General features: G+C 48.6%; 1 protein-coding gene across 1 annotated transcript in view; it reads right to left on the reverse strand.

Moving 5' to 3' along the window:
* Nucleotides 1-1787: 1787 nt before the first annotated feature.
* TRAF3IP1 (TRAF3 interacting protein 1) overlaps nucleotides 1788-17001 on the reverse strand; it is a gene marked incomplete at both ends in the record, with an annotated part of 54129 nt that continues 38915 nt past the window's right edge. Inside the window, 2 exons of the mRNA XM_080720081.1 lie at nucleotides 1788-1953; nucleotides 2578-2801. Coding sequence (XP_080576207.1) covers nucleotides 1788-1953; nucleotides 2578-2801 — 390 coding nt within the window. The remainder of the gene's footprint in view (nucleotides 1954-2577; nucleotides 2802-17001) is intronic.

A 17001-nucleotide genomic window follows, 5' to 3' on the forward strand; every position in this document is an offset into this window, starting at 1 on the left:
TTTTTTTTTGCAGTACTGGGGATGGAACCCAGGGGCATTCTGCCTCTGAGCTACAACCCTAGCCCTTTGTTTTTTAAACAGGGTCTCACTAAGTTGTGGAGGGCCTCACAAGTAGCTGAGGCTGGCTGCAAACCTGTGATCCTCCTGTCTCAGCCTCCCAAGTACTGGAATCACAAGCATGTGACACCACGCCTGGCTCCTGCACACATTTAAAAATTAAAAATACAAATGCTTATGGTTTTTTTTCCATGTGTGAACTGAACTACACAATCCATACACTTATAGAAAAAATAGGTGATTACTTTTAATGATTTACATATAAAAGAAAAATAATCTTTATGATACAATTTGATAGACTACTTCATACAAAATTTTACTCACATACAATGTATGCAAATTTCTGTAACACAAAAGTTCTATTCATATATACAAATTCATAAAAGGTGCATATTTTAACTTGAAGCAAAGCAGGGTCCACTTAGGTTATGGCTAAGTCATCTGATTCAGTAGAAAAGAGATTATAAACATACAAAGGACCAGTTAAATAATCCTTCCCTCCCTGAAGCCATATAATGGAATACAGTCGAGCGGAATTGTACGGTACACTACAGAAAGGAGAAAAACCAGTGCTTACAAGTGGCAGATCTTAATAATCGGATCCTAAACCTTTTCAGCTTAGAAAATCATACCACCACCTTGGTAAAGGAATTTTGGAACACTACTCAGAAAAACCAAACTGTGCCATTTTGCGCCAATCCTTGAAGAAACAAAACTTTCACAGGCAATGCTCACACTTAGCAGGGCACTCCTTACTTTACATAATACAGGGAGTATTTAGGAATAGAAGATCAGGACCCAGACCTTAAGACCCACGTCTCCAACACAGGGAAATCCTTTATGCAATAACTTAAGACCTTAGTAAATATTTACAGTATTATATGTAAGTGAAAAGCTAAAAATAATCCATGTTTTTTAAAAAAAAACTTTAAAAAATAATTTCCAAAGAATGAATATCATAAAAAAATCTATAAATAGGTCTATCCTTTTAAGTCCTATGTGCCTTCCCCTAAGCCACCTCTCTCAGGAGCACAGGCACGCACAAGTATGCAGAGGCAGAAGATGCCCCGCCGCACACAGACGCTCTCCTGCAGAAGCTCCACTCTGCGGCCTGGAGACCAGGGCACAGGTGGGCCAGTGGGATGCGGCCACAGACAGGAGTCAGAAAACGCCTCCGAGGCCAATCGGAACTCTCCTCTGTCCATTTATGAACTTCAAGGGCTGGAAACTCAAGCAAAAGATAACGGGGCCAAAAAGATCATCACGTAAAAAGTATATGGGTGGCCAATGGAGGAGAGCCCAAGTAGCTGGTGTATACCTCAAAGGACACAGGCTCTCATTAACCCCTTCAAATGGAAATTTAAAATATCATTTGATCATTCTGGGCCTCATCCTATTTATAAGTTGCCGATCAAAAGGTACATAATCATCCTTTATTTGGTGTTAACGTGTGAAATCCATTTATTAGACACTGAACTGCAATGGACTGCAGCTCCTGGCGGTGGGACACCACTTACTGGTACACAATTCCGTCCAGGACTACACACAAACAGCGCAGGCTTGCAAAACACTCCCACAAAGGCTTTAAGGGCTATTTATAACTAGCAACGCTCCAGCTGGCAGGCGCGGTCTTTCAGCACTCCATGTGGCTGGCTTGCAAAGCTGGCCTGAGCCGGAGGCCGGCACTGGACAGTCCGACAGCCCGTCCTCTTCCCCGGCGGGGCCGGCGCTCACCTCCGCGACGTCCAGTTGATGCTGCGCACCATCTTCTGGATCTTCTCCTCGTTCTTGAGGATGCTGGCCTTCACGGCGCAGATCTTGTCCTGCTGGTCCCGGATCAGCTGCTCCAGCTCGGCCAGCTCGGCCTTCAGCGGCTCCACCGCACAGTCCGTGACACTGCCGGGACAGCCGGCGCTCGTCAGGCTCACTCGTTCTACCTTCGCCCCTCCATTAGGCGACAGACAATCCCGCACTCACGACTCCATCCAAAGAAAAGGGGGACTAGAAAGGCGGCAGCGGCCGAGGGGCAAAGTGCTTCGTGTGTGTCTGGCACTGGGGGCGGAACCGACGGGCTTCCTACCTCTGAGCTACCACCCCGCCGTCCCCGCGCCCGCCCGCACGCCGCCCCTTCCAGGAGCCTGACCTCCGCCCCAGAGGCCCCCTGACCTTCGCTTCTCCCACAGCCCCGCCCCTCCAGGTGACCCCTGACCTCTGCTCCTCCTGCAGTCTGGTTCCCCCCAGGGGTCCCTTAACCTCTGTCCCTCCTGCAACCCCACCTCCCAGGCACCCCAAGACCTCAGCTCCTCCTGTAGTCCCTCCCCCAGGCGCCCCCGCCTCTGCTCCTGCCGCAGCCCCGCCCCAGACACCCTCTGACCTCTGCTCCTCCGGCAGCAGGGGCCCCACCTCAGTTTTGCCGCAGCCCCGCCCCCAGCGCCCCCTGACCTCCGCCCCGCCCCAGCTCCTCCCTCCGCCCCGCCCCCAGCACCCCCTGACCTTCGCCCCGCCCCAGCGCCCCCTGACCTCTGCTCCTGCCGCAGGGCCTCTGCGTGCTGCTGGTTCTCCAGGTGCCACAGCTGCAGCTCGTTCTGCATGGCGTCCACGTCCTCCTGGATGTAGTCCATGATCTTCCCCAGGGGCAGCGCGCTCTTGCACAGGGTCTGGATGGACACTCGGAGCTTCTCTATCTCCTTGGAAACGATGTCCTTCTCCTTCCTCCAGGCCGACTCAAAGCCCAGCGCCTTCTCCTACAGCCGGGCGGGAGGGAACGCAGCCCCTCAGCTCGGTGGCCGGGCGGGCCAGGGGTCAGGCGGCCACACTGCCGGCCACGCCGCGGGCGGGCACCTGCACGCCAGGCCCGCCTCCAGGGGAACGTGGCCGGTGTCGGCTGAGGGACGGGTTTCTATACCGTGAGATTTAAGCTCCCCAGACCAGAAACACACTGCGGTCAAGGCGGCGACGCGGATGATTCCCCCAAGTACTGGCGATGGGCCTGACCTCCAACCTACCGAATGACACCTCCCACCCCAATGGCCAAACTCCGGAGGAGAGGGGCGGGCAGTGAGGCGGGGGTGCTGTCTTTGAGGGGCACGCTGGAGGCGGCGGCGGCCAGGCTGGCTCAGGCTCAGGCCCAGGCCCAGGCTGCCTGGACATTGATATATATATTTATATATAAATAAAAAATAAGTCTGGGAGTGTAGCCCCGAGGTAGAAGGGTTTCCAGGAACCCCAGTACTGCCAAAAAAAGAAACAAGTTTCTCAGGAAAGGTTTTTTTTTGTATTTTTGTTTGGTGGTACTGGGGTTCCTGGAAACCCTTCTACCTCCGGGCTACACTCCCAGACCTATTTTTTTATATTTTTATTTGGAAACAGGGTCTCCTAAGCCAGCGCGACTGGCTTCGAACCTGCGTGATTCTCCTGTCTCTGCCTCCCAAGCGCGGGGATGACAAGCCTGCACCACCACGCGGGTGAGGAACTTGTTTCTTTAGGCAGCCGCGGGGACACAGGACCCCCCCAGGGGCTGGCTCCACTGGCAGGATGAGCGGAATGCACTTGTTGTAATGAACCACCTCCGCAGTCGCCCAGGATGAGTCGGATGCCCCGTTGCAATGAATCAACGCTGCAGAACCACCTGTATTACTTCCACACCCGCCCAGGCTGTAGGCCCCAGGAGGCCCGCCCCGCGGTGCTGGTGCCTTGGCTACGTGTCAAATGAACAATGAAGCCAATACAGGATGACCTATCAAAAGCCTAATTCTTGGCTTGGGCACGTATGAGGAAAGCCTTAGCATAGTGCCTGAAACAGAAAGTATTAAATAGATAAGACAAAAAGTAAAAGATGAAACTTGAACTAATGAGTTCAGCAAGGCTGCAGGATCACAAATAAGCATATATCAACTATATTTCTTTTTTTTTTCCCTCTTCCTTTTTTTCTTTTTTCTTTTTTTGGTGGTACTGGGGTTCCTGAAAACCCTTCTACCTCCGGGCTACACTCCCAGACCTATTTTATACATTTATTTGGAAACATGGTCTCTTAAGCCAGCAAGGGTGGCTTCAAACCAGCGCGATCCTCCTGTCTCCACCTCCCAAGCGCGGAGATTACAAGCGTGCGCCACCACGCCTGGCAACATCAACTGTATCTCTACACACTAGCAGTGGGCACTGGCACAAGAAGTATGTAGGTATAAATGTCACCAGGCACTCGGAGGACTTGAATGTGGGATGCTTAACAATGCAGGTAAAAGGAAATCAAAGGAGGTCTGAATAACTGCAAAGACATATGATGTTTATGGATTAGAAGAGTCAACATAGTCAAGATATCAGATCATACAAACTGACAGGTAAGTCTAATGCAAATCCTATCAAAAATTCCAGTCTTTTTTTTTTTTTTTTGAGTAGACAAGGTTACCCTAAAATTTATACAGAAAAGAAAATAAAATAGCTAAAATGTCTTGAAAAAGAATAAAGATAGAGAATTGGTATATTCAGTTTAAGACTGAGAAGGAGGGGTCCTGGGGATTGACCCAGGGGGCGTTCTACCTCTGAGCTACACTCAGGCCCTATTTCTTTTATTACTTATTTGGAAGCAGGGTCTCACTAAGGTGCGGAGGCTGCTCACAAACCTGCAATCCTCCTGCCTCAGCCTATCTTCCCAAGTACTGGAATGACAGGCATGTGCCACCATGCCAGCCTGGCTCAAGACTTGTTATATAGCCATTATAATCAAGACAGAGGCGTGAGAAGATGTTGGCCAGAGTAGGCAAAGTTTCAATTACAGAGGATGATTAAGTTCTGGCGATCAAATGTAAGGTGACTAGATTTAATACTACATACTTGAAATCTGCTAAGGAGGTAGATATTAAATGTTCTCATTGCCACCACACAACCCCAAAAAGTAATTAAATGGTAATGTTGTAAAGTGATGGGCTTACGCATTAGGTTGTTATGGCGATTATTTTGCTGTGTGTGTGTGTGTGTGTGTGTGTGTGTGTGTGTGTGTGTGTGTCTGTTTAAAAGAGTCAGCCAGGCGTGGTGGTGCACACTTGTAATCCCCGCATTCAGGAGGCTGAGACCAGAGGATCGCGGTTTGCGGACAGCCTCAGCTACTTAGTGAGGCCCTCTGCAACTCAGTGAGACCCTGTTTCCAAATAAAGAATAAAATATTGGGCAGGGGGCGTAGCTCCGAGGTCAAACGCCTCTGGGTTCCATCCCCAGACCCACACTAAATAAATAAATAAATAAATAGAGTCAGAGGAACAGACACATAGTGCGATAGAAAAAAAACAACAAAGTCCAAAATTAGATTCACACAAAATATGTCCAACAGACCTTTGACAAACATGCAAAAGCAATCAGACGAAGAAAAGACGGCCTTTTACATGAGATGCCAGGCAAACAAAGCTTGATCTAATCATGTACCTTCAACAAAATGAAGCATGGACTTAAAGTATAAAACCACAAGACTTCTAGGAAGAAACATAGGTAGAGGAAAAAAGCCCTGGCGGTCTAGAGCTAGGCAGAGTTCTTAATATTCAACCCCAAAAGCATGGTCCATAAATGGAAAAATCTATAAATAGTATTTTATTAATGTTTAAAACATTTGCTTTGATTAAAAAAAAAAACCCTACCCTGTTAAGATACCTGTCAAGTTGCAAAATATTTGCAATTCACCAGTCGTACTGGAGCGCACTTGTCATCCCAGTACTTTGGAGGCCGAGAGAGGAGTATCACAGGTTCGCGGACAGCCTCAGCTACTTAGTGAGGCCCTCCGCAAAGCAGTGAGATCCTGTTTCAAAATAAAGAATGAAAAACAGGGCTGGGGGTGTAGCTCGAAGGTAGAACGCCCCTGGGTTCCATCCCCAGTATCAAAAATTAAAGAATAAAGAATAAAACACAGGACTGGGGGCGTAGCTCAGAGGTAGAATGCCCCTGGGTTCCATCTCCAGAACTGGAAAAAAAAATGACTATATAACATGCCAAAATAGAAAGTAGTGACAATACTTAATGTCGGTTAGAACTAGACCACGTGTGGCTGCTGCTGGGAATGTAAGCGCCGCAGCGCTCTGGAGTCTGGCTGTTCCTGCCATGCCATCTAGCAATCTGTACTTAGGAATTTAGCCAGAGAATGAAAATTTGTGTTCACACAAACTCTTGCACACAAATGTTCACAACACTTTATTCAAGTAGCATAGTCTGGGAACAACTCAGATATCCTTAAATGGGTTAAGGTGTGGTAGTCTATACTGCGGGAACTGAAACACCGGGCACCAAAGAGCAAAGCGCCGCTGGTACACAGCAGCTAGACAGCTCCTGGACAGCTGCGGGAGCCCTGAGGCCAGGGGCCTTGGGTCGCCCGGCCCAGCTCCACGCCCCGCCACACAGCCAAGCACAGCTTGGAACACTGGTCTTAAAGTTCATAATTTTATTTTAGGATATTTATTAAGAATTTAAAAGAGTGCTAGGCATGGTGGCCCATGCTTGTAATCCCAGTACTTGGGAGGCTGAGACAGGAGGACCCGGGTTCATGGCCAGCCTCAGCTACTTAGGCCCTCCAGAGCTTAAAGAGCCCCCGTTTCAAAATAAAGAATAAAAAATAGGGCTGGAGGGTGTAGCTCCGAGGTAGAATGCCCCAGGGTTCCATACCCAACCCCACAAAAAAAAAAACAAAAAAAAACAAAAAAACTTTTTTTTAAAGAGAAACAAGTAGGCTGGACTGCCGTGGGAGGGCTCTGGTTATCTTCCCGAGGGCGCTGAGGGCGCGGCCACGGATCGAGCATCCTGGCAATTTTCAAAGGCTCCCTTAAACGGCCCGCAGGATGAGGGTGGACAGCTGAGCAGTCAACGTTTGCTTTAAGGACACACACAACTTTCTGGATAAACACAGCCTTGTTTGAAAGAATTTTAATACGTATGGTAAAATTTAAAACTCTACTGCTATACTCACCACAGGAATTAGTCAAATGAAATACTAATTCTTGAAAACAGCAAAAATACTGAAAACCTCCCATTACACAAAATACAACCTAAGCCAACCCAGAGGGCGACAGGCTTGTGGGCGCAGATGAACAGCCGGGGTCTGGTAAGATTAAATGAGCTGATATAATGGGCAGCTCCGAGCCCTGCACACAGCGAGCCCTCCAACTACCTTGATCTCCCAGAAAGGACAAAGCCCACCTTCCTCCTCAGGCCAGTGCCAGCCTGCCCCGCAGCTCAGCCTCCGCCGCAGCCTCGGCAGCGAACCCACACCCAGATCCGTGGGCAAGGCTTTCATTAAAAAATAATTTACCAGCCAGACGTGGAGGGCACACTTGTAATCCCAGCCCTTGGGAAGCTGAGACAGGAGGATCATACAGATTCGAAACCAGCCTCAGCTACTTAGTGAGGCTCTCAGCAACTTAGTGAGACCCTGTTTCCAAATAAAGTATAAAATAGGTCTGGGAGTATAGCCCAGAGGTAGAAAGCCCCTGTGTTCCACCCCCAGTACCACACACAGACAAAAAAAATTTACCTTTCTTAGTGACATGTCCCTCTCCCCAACTCCATTTTAAAATATGAATATCCTAGCTATGAAATTACTCCCCGAACTCTCTTCCTTACTCCAAGTTCTGTGCTCCTGAAGTTGGAGATTGGCTGTGAAGCCGCAGACCCTGCGCCCTCCACACACCTTCCCGTCCGTGGCACCCTTGCTGCGACCACATTCTAAGCGGCTTCTACAGGTTACGCTAGCAGTGGCGGCAGCGCGGGCCTCTCCAGAGCTGGCCGGCCTCCTCCCGTCTGGACACTACTGCTCAGCTGCCTGTGGCAGGACGGTCTCCAGCAAGGTGCTCCAGTGTGCTGCCGGCCCCTCACGCTCCGTCAAGCATACACAGCACAACAACCTCCCTCCCTCCCTCCCTCTGCTCCTGACCGCCCACCTTTGGAGACAATGCTTCTGAGATTTTTCAGATGAACAGTTACTTCTGAAACATATTATTTACATTTACCCCCCCACACCCATCCCTAGAAATACAGGCATTTGTTTTTACAAAAATTAACAACCTTAGCCAGGCGTGGTGGGCACGCTTGTAATCCCCACACTTGGGAGACGGAGACAGGAGGATCGCACAGGTTCAAAGCCAGCCTCACTGGCTTAAGAGACCCTGTTTCCAAATAAAAATATAAAATAGGTCTGGGAGTATAGCCTGGAGGTAGAAAAGTTCCATCCCCAGTACCACCAAAAAAAAAAAAAACCTAACAACTTTAGGAATTTTGTTTCTTTAAATTTCAACTGCAGTATTTCAAGAGAAGGAATTTATTTGTTTATTTATTTGTTTATTTATTTATTTATTTTGCAGCACTGGGGATGGAACCCAGGGGCATTCTCCATCTGAGCTACACCCCCAGCCCTATTTTTTATTCTTTATTTAGAAACAGGGTCGCACTGAGTTGCAAAGGACCTAAGTAGTAGCTGAGGCTGCCCTTGAACCGCGATCCTCCTGTCTCAGCCTCTGGAATGCTGGAACTGCAAGTGTGTGCCACCACGCGCAGCTCTGAAACATCATTTTAAAAGTAATTCCTTCTAAATTATTAAAAGAACTAAAAAATAGGGGCTGAGGGTGTATCTCGGAGGTAAAATGCCCCTGTGTTCCATCTTCAGTACTGCAAAAAAATAAAAATGACATTTTAGAATCTGGCCTTTTGGGATTACCTTCTGTCTCTGAGAAGCAGAAGCCTCCACGGGAGGGCCAGGGCATCTGCCCACTACAACCTGGGGCATCTGCCACTGCCCCCGCTCTGCGGCTCCATCTGACTCCACGCTCCCGTGCAGAGCTCTACCCTACATTAAGCAAAGCCAATAAACAAAAGCCTGACTAATTCAAGGCAGGGGTTAAGTAATAAATCAAAGAGCAAGTATTTGCTTTAAATAACACGCTCCCCCATGACCGCAGGAACTGATTTATATGCAACCTGTCACGGGCTCATTTTCTTCACAAACAGAGGAATGCCTGCATTCAAATTACAACAGAAAAACTCAACCCACAGGAGCACTTCTGTGTCCTGTGTATCCAGAAATACCCCGCTATCAAACGTCATCCCTAAGGCAGGTCAAGTAAGATGCCCAAGCAGATCAACGCGACTGTCCCTAAGCTAACGCCCGCGGGGAACGCACAGACATAACTGGCTGGCCGAGGCGGGTGGAGCCCGCAGCCCCCGTGGGCTGAGCGCCCGGCCTGGGCCACGTCTGCATCTGTGCGGCCGGTCAGCCACTCCGCCTGTTGGCACGCCGGACCAGCGGAGGCACGAGCACTGACCCCTGTGCCTGCCTCTTCTGTCCGACATTTTGCTGTGAAGCAACCGTGCTCCAAAGGTTCTGCTGGCCGCATGGCAACAGGACTTCATTACGTGAAGGCCACACCTCGGTCTCTTCATCCGGGCGGCCGGCACACTTGATTATTTCTCATCTGAGGCTTCTATAAAAAACACAGCTCTGAACAGCCTCACTGTGTCTCAATACGTGTGGCACAAGACCCTCTAGGCACGCAACAGGGAGGGCCACTGCTGGGTCACAGGTGTGGTGCTTTCAGCTTGATGACATCGTGCCAAACAGATTCCTACAGTGGCTGCAGGAATGGACAGCAAATATTCCTCACCAACCAATATTTTACTTCCCATGCAAATGAAGGAACCATGCCTCTATCCTACACCACTCCTGCGTCTGACAGCTACCGCACCAGCAATGCCCTACTTCACAGGCAGCAGGATAAAAAACAGCACGCCTGTCAGGGACATGCTGTCAGAGGGCAGACAGCCGCTCATCACAGCCGGGCGAGGGAGACGAACCCATGGATGTGGAGAAGGCAGGCAGCGCCCCGGGGGCCGATCCCATCAGGGGCCTCCACCTCTGCACCGTAATTACGTCCACACAGTCCTGGACAGGAGGACACTGTGCCTCAGTTGTGTACCTCACGGGAACACCTACCACACAGATTGCTGAGAGGGCTAAACAAAGTGACATACACAATTCTTTAGTCATACTAAGTAGCCAATAAATATCAACTATTATTATCAATATATTTTCTACAACTCAAAAGAACGGATGGTAAGCTTGAACTGGAGAAGAAAAGCACAGAGTAAAGTATCATTAAGTGTGAGCTGCTTTTACAAACAAAATGACCTTGGGAGGTGAGTGAGAAGCCCCTCAGAACTGCCTGTGAGGTGGCAGGGGTGACGCACACCTGTAATCCCAGGACTTGGGAGACTGGGACAGGAGGTTTGCAGGTTCAAAACAGCGAGGTTCTCAGCAACTCCGTGAGATCCTGTTTCCAAATAAAAATAAAGGAGGGCTGGGGTCTGAGCTCAGAAGTGACCTACTCTTGGAACCACACAAAGAACTGCCTAGAGGTAGGCAGCAAGCTCGGCATCCAGGGGTCACAGCGGCTGAAGCAAATGTCAGAACACAGACCCAGAAGTGGTCTGTAGGCTGGCATTCCTCACAGGCCTGTGACTCGCATGTGTGTGTGTGTGTGTGTGTGTGTGTGTGTGTGTGTGTGTTGGCGGGGATGGAACCCAGGGACATTCTGCTCTAAGTTACACTCCTGGCTCTTGATTATTCCTTTTTTTTTTTTTTTTTTTTTTTGAGGTACTGGGGGTGGAACCCAGGGGCATTCTAACTCCGAGCTACACCCCTAGCCCTATTTTTTATTCTTTATTTTGAAACCGGGTCTCACTGAGTTGCAGAGGGCCTCACTAAGTAGCTGAGGCTGTCCGCGAACTGTGATCCTCCAGTCTCAGCCTCCCGAGTGCTGGGATGACAAGTGTGCGCCACCACGCGCGGCTTATTCTTTATTTTTAGACAAGTTCTTGCTAAGCTGCTGAGTATCTCACTAACCTTCAACCTGTGAACCTCCTATTTCAGGCTCACACATACTGGGATTGTAGTTGTGTGAGACCATGCCTGGCTGAAAATGTTTTTAAAAATCGAGTTGCGAAAGGTTACCTTGAGACAAAGGTACTTAAGAGCCCTCTGCAACTTGGCGAGACCCTGCTTCAGAAGAAAGAATTAAAAATAGGGCTGGGGTGCAGCTTGAAGGTAGAATGCCTGGGTTCCATCCACAGTACTGCAAAAAAACAAAAACAAAAACAAAACATTGGTGCAGACAGGGAGCTCTGAGCCCACACTTTTCTTTAAAAGCAGGAAGTAAATCCTTCACGGTAAAGGCTTTCCCCGCACCAGGAAAGCTTGTTTTTTTGTTTGTTTGTTTTTTGTTTTTGGTGTATGTGTGATACTGGTGATTGAGCCAGGAGTGTTCTACCTCTTAGCTACACCCCAGCCTTATTATATACATACATACATACATACATACATACATACATACATACATAATTTTTTTTGAAACAGTGTCTCATTCAAAGTTTCTGGGGCTGGCTTTTAAACCTATGATCCTCCTGTTTCAACCTCCAAGTACTAGGACCATAGGTGTGCACCACAACACCAGCTGGAAAGAAGCATTCTTATCACCAAAAACGGAGGGTCAGAGTTGAAAGAAATCTGCACGGACACACTCATAACGACAGTGCTTGGTGTCCCCCGTTCTAAGCAGGGTGAGGTGCGGCTGCCTGCGCCTGGTCCCCTCACAGTCTCACAGGGCCGCTCTTAGGTATCTATTCTTTCTGGTGATCTTCAGATTATACGCCAAATTCCAAAACATCCACTGGAGCCTGGCGTGGTGACACACACCTGCAATCCCAGCATCGGGAGGCTGAGACAGGAGGATCCTGGTTCGCGGCCAGCCTCAACTATTTAGTGAGGCCCTCTGCAACTCAGTGAGACCCTGTTTCAAAATAAAGGTTAAATAAAAATCAAGCTGAGTGTGTAGCTCCAAAGTAGAATGCCCCCAGGTTCCAGCCCCAGCACTGCAGAGGGAAAAGACTCACCGCGTGTTTACTGGAATTGCACAGAATTCACAAAGCACTCTGAGGAAGACGGTGCCCTGTGCTACTGAGTCTCCCACGTAGGAGCAGCGGCGCCCTGGCTTTTCCTGGGCCTCTCGTTCTTGGTAACACCCTCTGGCTTCTCGCTGTCCTTACTGGAAGTGTCGATAAACCACACCTTGGAAGTTGTGTTTCTGTCTCCAGGTCTGGAGGGAAACTCTACTCACACTTAGCCGCTGGTTGCTAACGACGTGCAGGAAACATTCCTGCACTTGTGTTTTACTTCTCAGCTGGCCACCTGATCCGCTTTTTCCCTAATGGTTAATTTTTTGGCTGACAGTTGGTACCCACACACAGGATGTCTGCCCCTCACAGTCGGCCGCGATACCTCTTGCTCTGGGTGAACCTGCAGGGATCTACACAGCTGTGCACCTGCCTGTCCTGAATCTCGCGGGAACGTCTCCAGCTTCTCACTGCTGTCCGAAGCAGACGGCCTGACTGGGCGCCCCTGGCCTGGCCACAGCATGCTCTGTCCCCAGGTCACCACACGCTTTCAATCACGGCGGATGCTCAATTTTATATGAGCCATTATGGTGTGTGTGCACACGCAGGTGTGTGAGGTGGGTTTTTTTTTTTTTTTTTGCAGTACTAGGGATAGAACCCAGGGGCATTCTACCTCCGAGCTACACCGGCACCTCATCTTGACATGATTATGCGGCAACAATTTAACTTTAGACCTGGTACTTAAATCCCTAGCCCGTGGAGAAAGTGCTATCCACATACACCTGACTCGGGAACACAAAATTACCACCTTACTTTCTTAAAACAAAGACAAAATCTTCCAAAACGCTAACAAGTCTTAACCCTTCATGATTAAAACAATTTCAGTGCTTTCCCAGTTTGCTATGGAAGTCTTCCCAATGAAGAGATACCAAAGTCCCCTTTTATTTCTTTCACAGAAATGTCAATGTAGATAATATTCCTGCCTCGCCCCCCCCAAAAAATTCCAGAAATACTTCAACCAAAAATAAAGGCAAGCTGAACCCTGTGGTTAGTGAGCAAGAGGGTTCAAGCATTTGCAATCCAATTCCACCACCTAGCGGCCACACTAAGAAATAACATCAAGTCCCCTTCTGGCTTCTTTGCGATCTACAAATCTAAGTGCTCACAGGCCTTGTCCACCAAGAGGCTCTTTCAAATGCTTCCCAGCAGCCCTCGGAAGCCCTGTGTGCACCTGCTGTAGGCAGCGCCCTTACTGACTCCAGCACATCCCTGCGACCTCAAGCCGCACACGCCCCGAACAGGCCACAGGGGGCTACCGGAGCAGAGCCACAGAAACTTAGTCAACTCAGAAGAAACGACAGAAAGAAGTACTCAGGAGCCTACTTCAAAACAAAGAATTTACTGGGAAAAGCACCTGACCTTTGATCAGAACAAACCCACACTGTGAAGGCCACAGGAGGGACGGGGTAGCGAAAGACCGCAGCTTCACCCACGGCCTGTTCACTCTTGCCAAGTTGCTGAGGCTGCCGAGAAGCTGAGCTCCTCCTGTCTCGGCCTCCCAAGTACTGGGGACAGCGTGCGCCGCCACGCCGCCAGGAGGCATATTTAAACGCCAGGAGGCATTCTTTAAGAGAGCAACCTTTGAGACTACTGGCCGTGACATAAAGCATTTTCATCTATAAAGCTTTGGAAAGCAAGAATTTTTATAGCATAAGAAACACTGCAATAAAACTGCTTCTTTTTTTGGTTATTTTTAAAAAATTTCTTCATAACCTGAATTAAACGGGGGGGGGGGAGGTGCTGGCAGAAGCTAATATCTTACTATTAGCAAAGTTTATATTTCCTTTTTATAAGAGAACATAAGTCAGGATAGTGAAAAAATCCTTAAGGCATCTGATCCACATATTTATTCTGTAATGCATGACTCAAGTCCATTAGCGCAGTGAGAAATGGCTTTTCTTCCAGTGTAACTTCAAAGTCAGGCTGGAGACATGCCCAGACTACAAATATGTATTTTCCTAACATTACAAACATGCTTCTTTCAAAAAAAATAAAAAGTACTGAGACATAGGACACACCACATTTTATGTGTCTAGCGGAGAAAATACCTATTTTTGATGGTTTTTTTTTTTTTTTTTTTTGGCAGTATTAGGTGGTGTTATACCTCTAAGCTACACCCTCAGCCCTTTTTATTTTCAAACAGGATCTCACTGACCAGGCTCAGCAACAACTTAGTAAAACTCTGTTTCAAAATAAAAAATAAAATAGAGCCAGAGATGTAGCTCAGAGGTAGAATACCAGCTGGGCACGCTGGCCCATGTCTATAATCCCATTACTACAGAGGCTGACACAGGAGACCACAGATTCGAAGCTAGCCTTAGCAATGCAATGAGGCTCTCATCAACTTAGCAAGACCCTGTTTCCAAATAAAAAATAAAATAGGGCTGGGGTGTAGCTCAGATGTAGAACACCCTGGGTTCAATCTCCAGCACCGCACCACACACACACACACACACACACACACACACACACACACACAGGAGGTAGAATGCCCTTGGGTTCAACCCCAACTACAAAAAAAAAAAAAAAAACCATACATTGTTATATGTAATATACACATCGCATGTTAAAAATACAAAGAACCAAGCAACCAAAAGAAAAACAGGCAAAGAGATGAGCAAAGAATGCCTGAAAGGCACACACACAAACGCCCAAGGGCTCCGGGCGGAGTTCTTATGAACTTGGCACCAAAACACACTTGAGGTTAGTTTCAGCATTCGCCTACCTACTTACTGTGGCACCGCGATGCCTACACAGCGCTGCTGGGTTAGATTGCGTCGAACCTCACAGGGAGCTCATGGTACGCCGCACCTATACCGTTTAACATTCCTGAAGTCCACCTACAAGTCCAGAGCTCCCTGCGTCCACACCTATGTCCTGAGTGTCGCTGGGATGGAGGTCACCAACACAAAGCATGCAGCTGAGCAAACGGGCAATGAACCCTGAACACAATCTCCCAACCACCGGGAGGTTTATTTATAAAAACTATTTACCTTTGTAAATAAGTATAATTCAACAAATGATGCTAAACCATTTGGATATCATATGTGACAATAAGTAAACTCTGAAGCATACGTCACACCCTATGCAAATATTAAAACACAAAACTATAGAACTTCTAGGAGAAAACCTGTGTCTGAGGGTTACCTACACACAGCACCAGAAGTACAACTCGGAAATCGGTAAACCTGGCTACATTAAGACTCAAAACTTCTGCTCTTTGAAAATATTAAGGAAAAGTCAAGCCACAGATCGGAAGAAAATATTTGCAAATCATATCTGATAAAGGACTTGTTTCCAGAATATACAAAGAGCTCTTAGGACTCAATAATAAACAACCACCCTAATTAAAACTGGGCAAGAAAATGTGGGCACTTTATCAAAGGAGACATAAGGACGGCAAAGAAACACATGAGAAGATGTTCAACACCTGAGCTATTAGGGAAATGCAAATTAGAGCCATGGAAAATCAAACAAATTGCATACATGGAGGAGCTGGGGCTCAGCTGCAGGAATCTCAGTGGTGCCTCTGCTTTGGAAAAGCTGGCAGCTCCTTAAAAACTAAACATAGCCGGGCGTGGTGGTGCACGCTTGTAATCCCAGCATTTGGGAGGCTGAGACAGGAAGATCAGGGTTTGCAGCCAGCCTCAGCTACTTAGTGAGGCCCTTTGCAACTCAGTGAGACTCTGTTTCAAGATAAAGAATAAAAAGTAGAGCTGGGGGTGACGCTCGGAGGTCGAATGCTCCTGGGTTCCATCCCCAGTTCTGCAAAAAAATAAGGAAAAAAACCCCACAAGGATACGAAGCGGACTCACCCCCGCATGCAGCTGCCCTCAGGAGAATGGGGGCAGGCAAGAGGCACTTAGCCTTCTCTCGTGCCCTTTACTTCCTTTCCTTTCAGTAACCCTAAAACACTTTAAGAACACGCTAGCTCTAAGTCTGCAGCTTATTAATGTCGTTAAGAACCACAGAGAGCCGGGCGTGGTGGGCACGCTTGTGATCCCCGTGCTTGGGAGGTGGAGACAGGAGGATCGCGCAGGTTCGAAGCCAGCCTTGTTGGCTTAAGAGACCCTGTTTCCAAATAAAAGTATAAAAATAGGTGTCTAGGAGTACAGCCTGGAGGTAGAAGGGTTTCCAGGAACCCCAGTACCACCAAAAACAACAAAAAAAAAGAACCACGGCGACTACTGATTCTTCCCACCCAACTGGAGTGCACACCGCCCGACCTGAAGCACTGACTGAGGTTTTCAAGGTGAGGAATGTTCACCAGACAAGGACATTCCCTCCTTTTATCTTCTCAAGTCAAAAGATTTACCAATTTGAAATTTACCCTTCAGATGAGACTCTGAAACATGGTCCCAGTGTGCTCTGTATAAAAACACAGCTCTAAAATCAGAGCAATGGGCGCCTGTCACCTGCACTAACGCCTGGAGGGATGTGCTCGCGGGTTCCCACTGAGGGCTTCCGCCGCGCCTCAGAACGCGGCCAGGGACGCCGGGACAGCCTCACGCGTGAGAAAGGCGCTGTGAGGTATGAGATTCCACAGCAGCAGACAGCGGGCGCTGCTGTGAAGAGCAGCCGGTGGGCAAGGCCGGGCCGCGTGCTCGCTCCTCCCACTGCTGGAGGCTCTAACGCGGCCTCCTCGTTCAGTTCCCACCGGCTCAAAGTGTGTATGCATGTGTGCACCCCCAGAGATAAAGCCTCTTGGAACTGCTGGCTGATTAACTAAAGAAACTTCTGTTAAATATAACTATATATTGATTCCTACTGTTTACAGTGACTGTCAGAGAAACCTGGCTGTGGCACTGGAGGGCAGACACTACCTGGCCACACGCTTAAGGAGAGGGTGGTGGGTGGCAGGTGGCCGCGACCTCAGCAGAGCCACATCATTCGCCTGGGAGGCAGACCCCGGGGGGACACAAGAAGCTTGGATGCCAGGCTGGAGAAGTCCCCAGGCGCCACTCAGTCACGCAG

This window comes from Muscardinus avellanarius (genome assembly GCF_963383645.1).
Source record: "Muscardinus avellanarius genome assembly, chromosome: 2".
NCBI classification, from domain to species: domain Eukaryota; kingdom Metazoa; phylum Chordata; class Mammalia; order Rodentia; family Gliridae; genus Muscardinus; species Muscardinus avellanarius.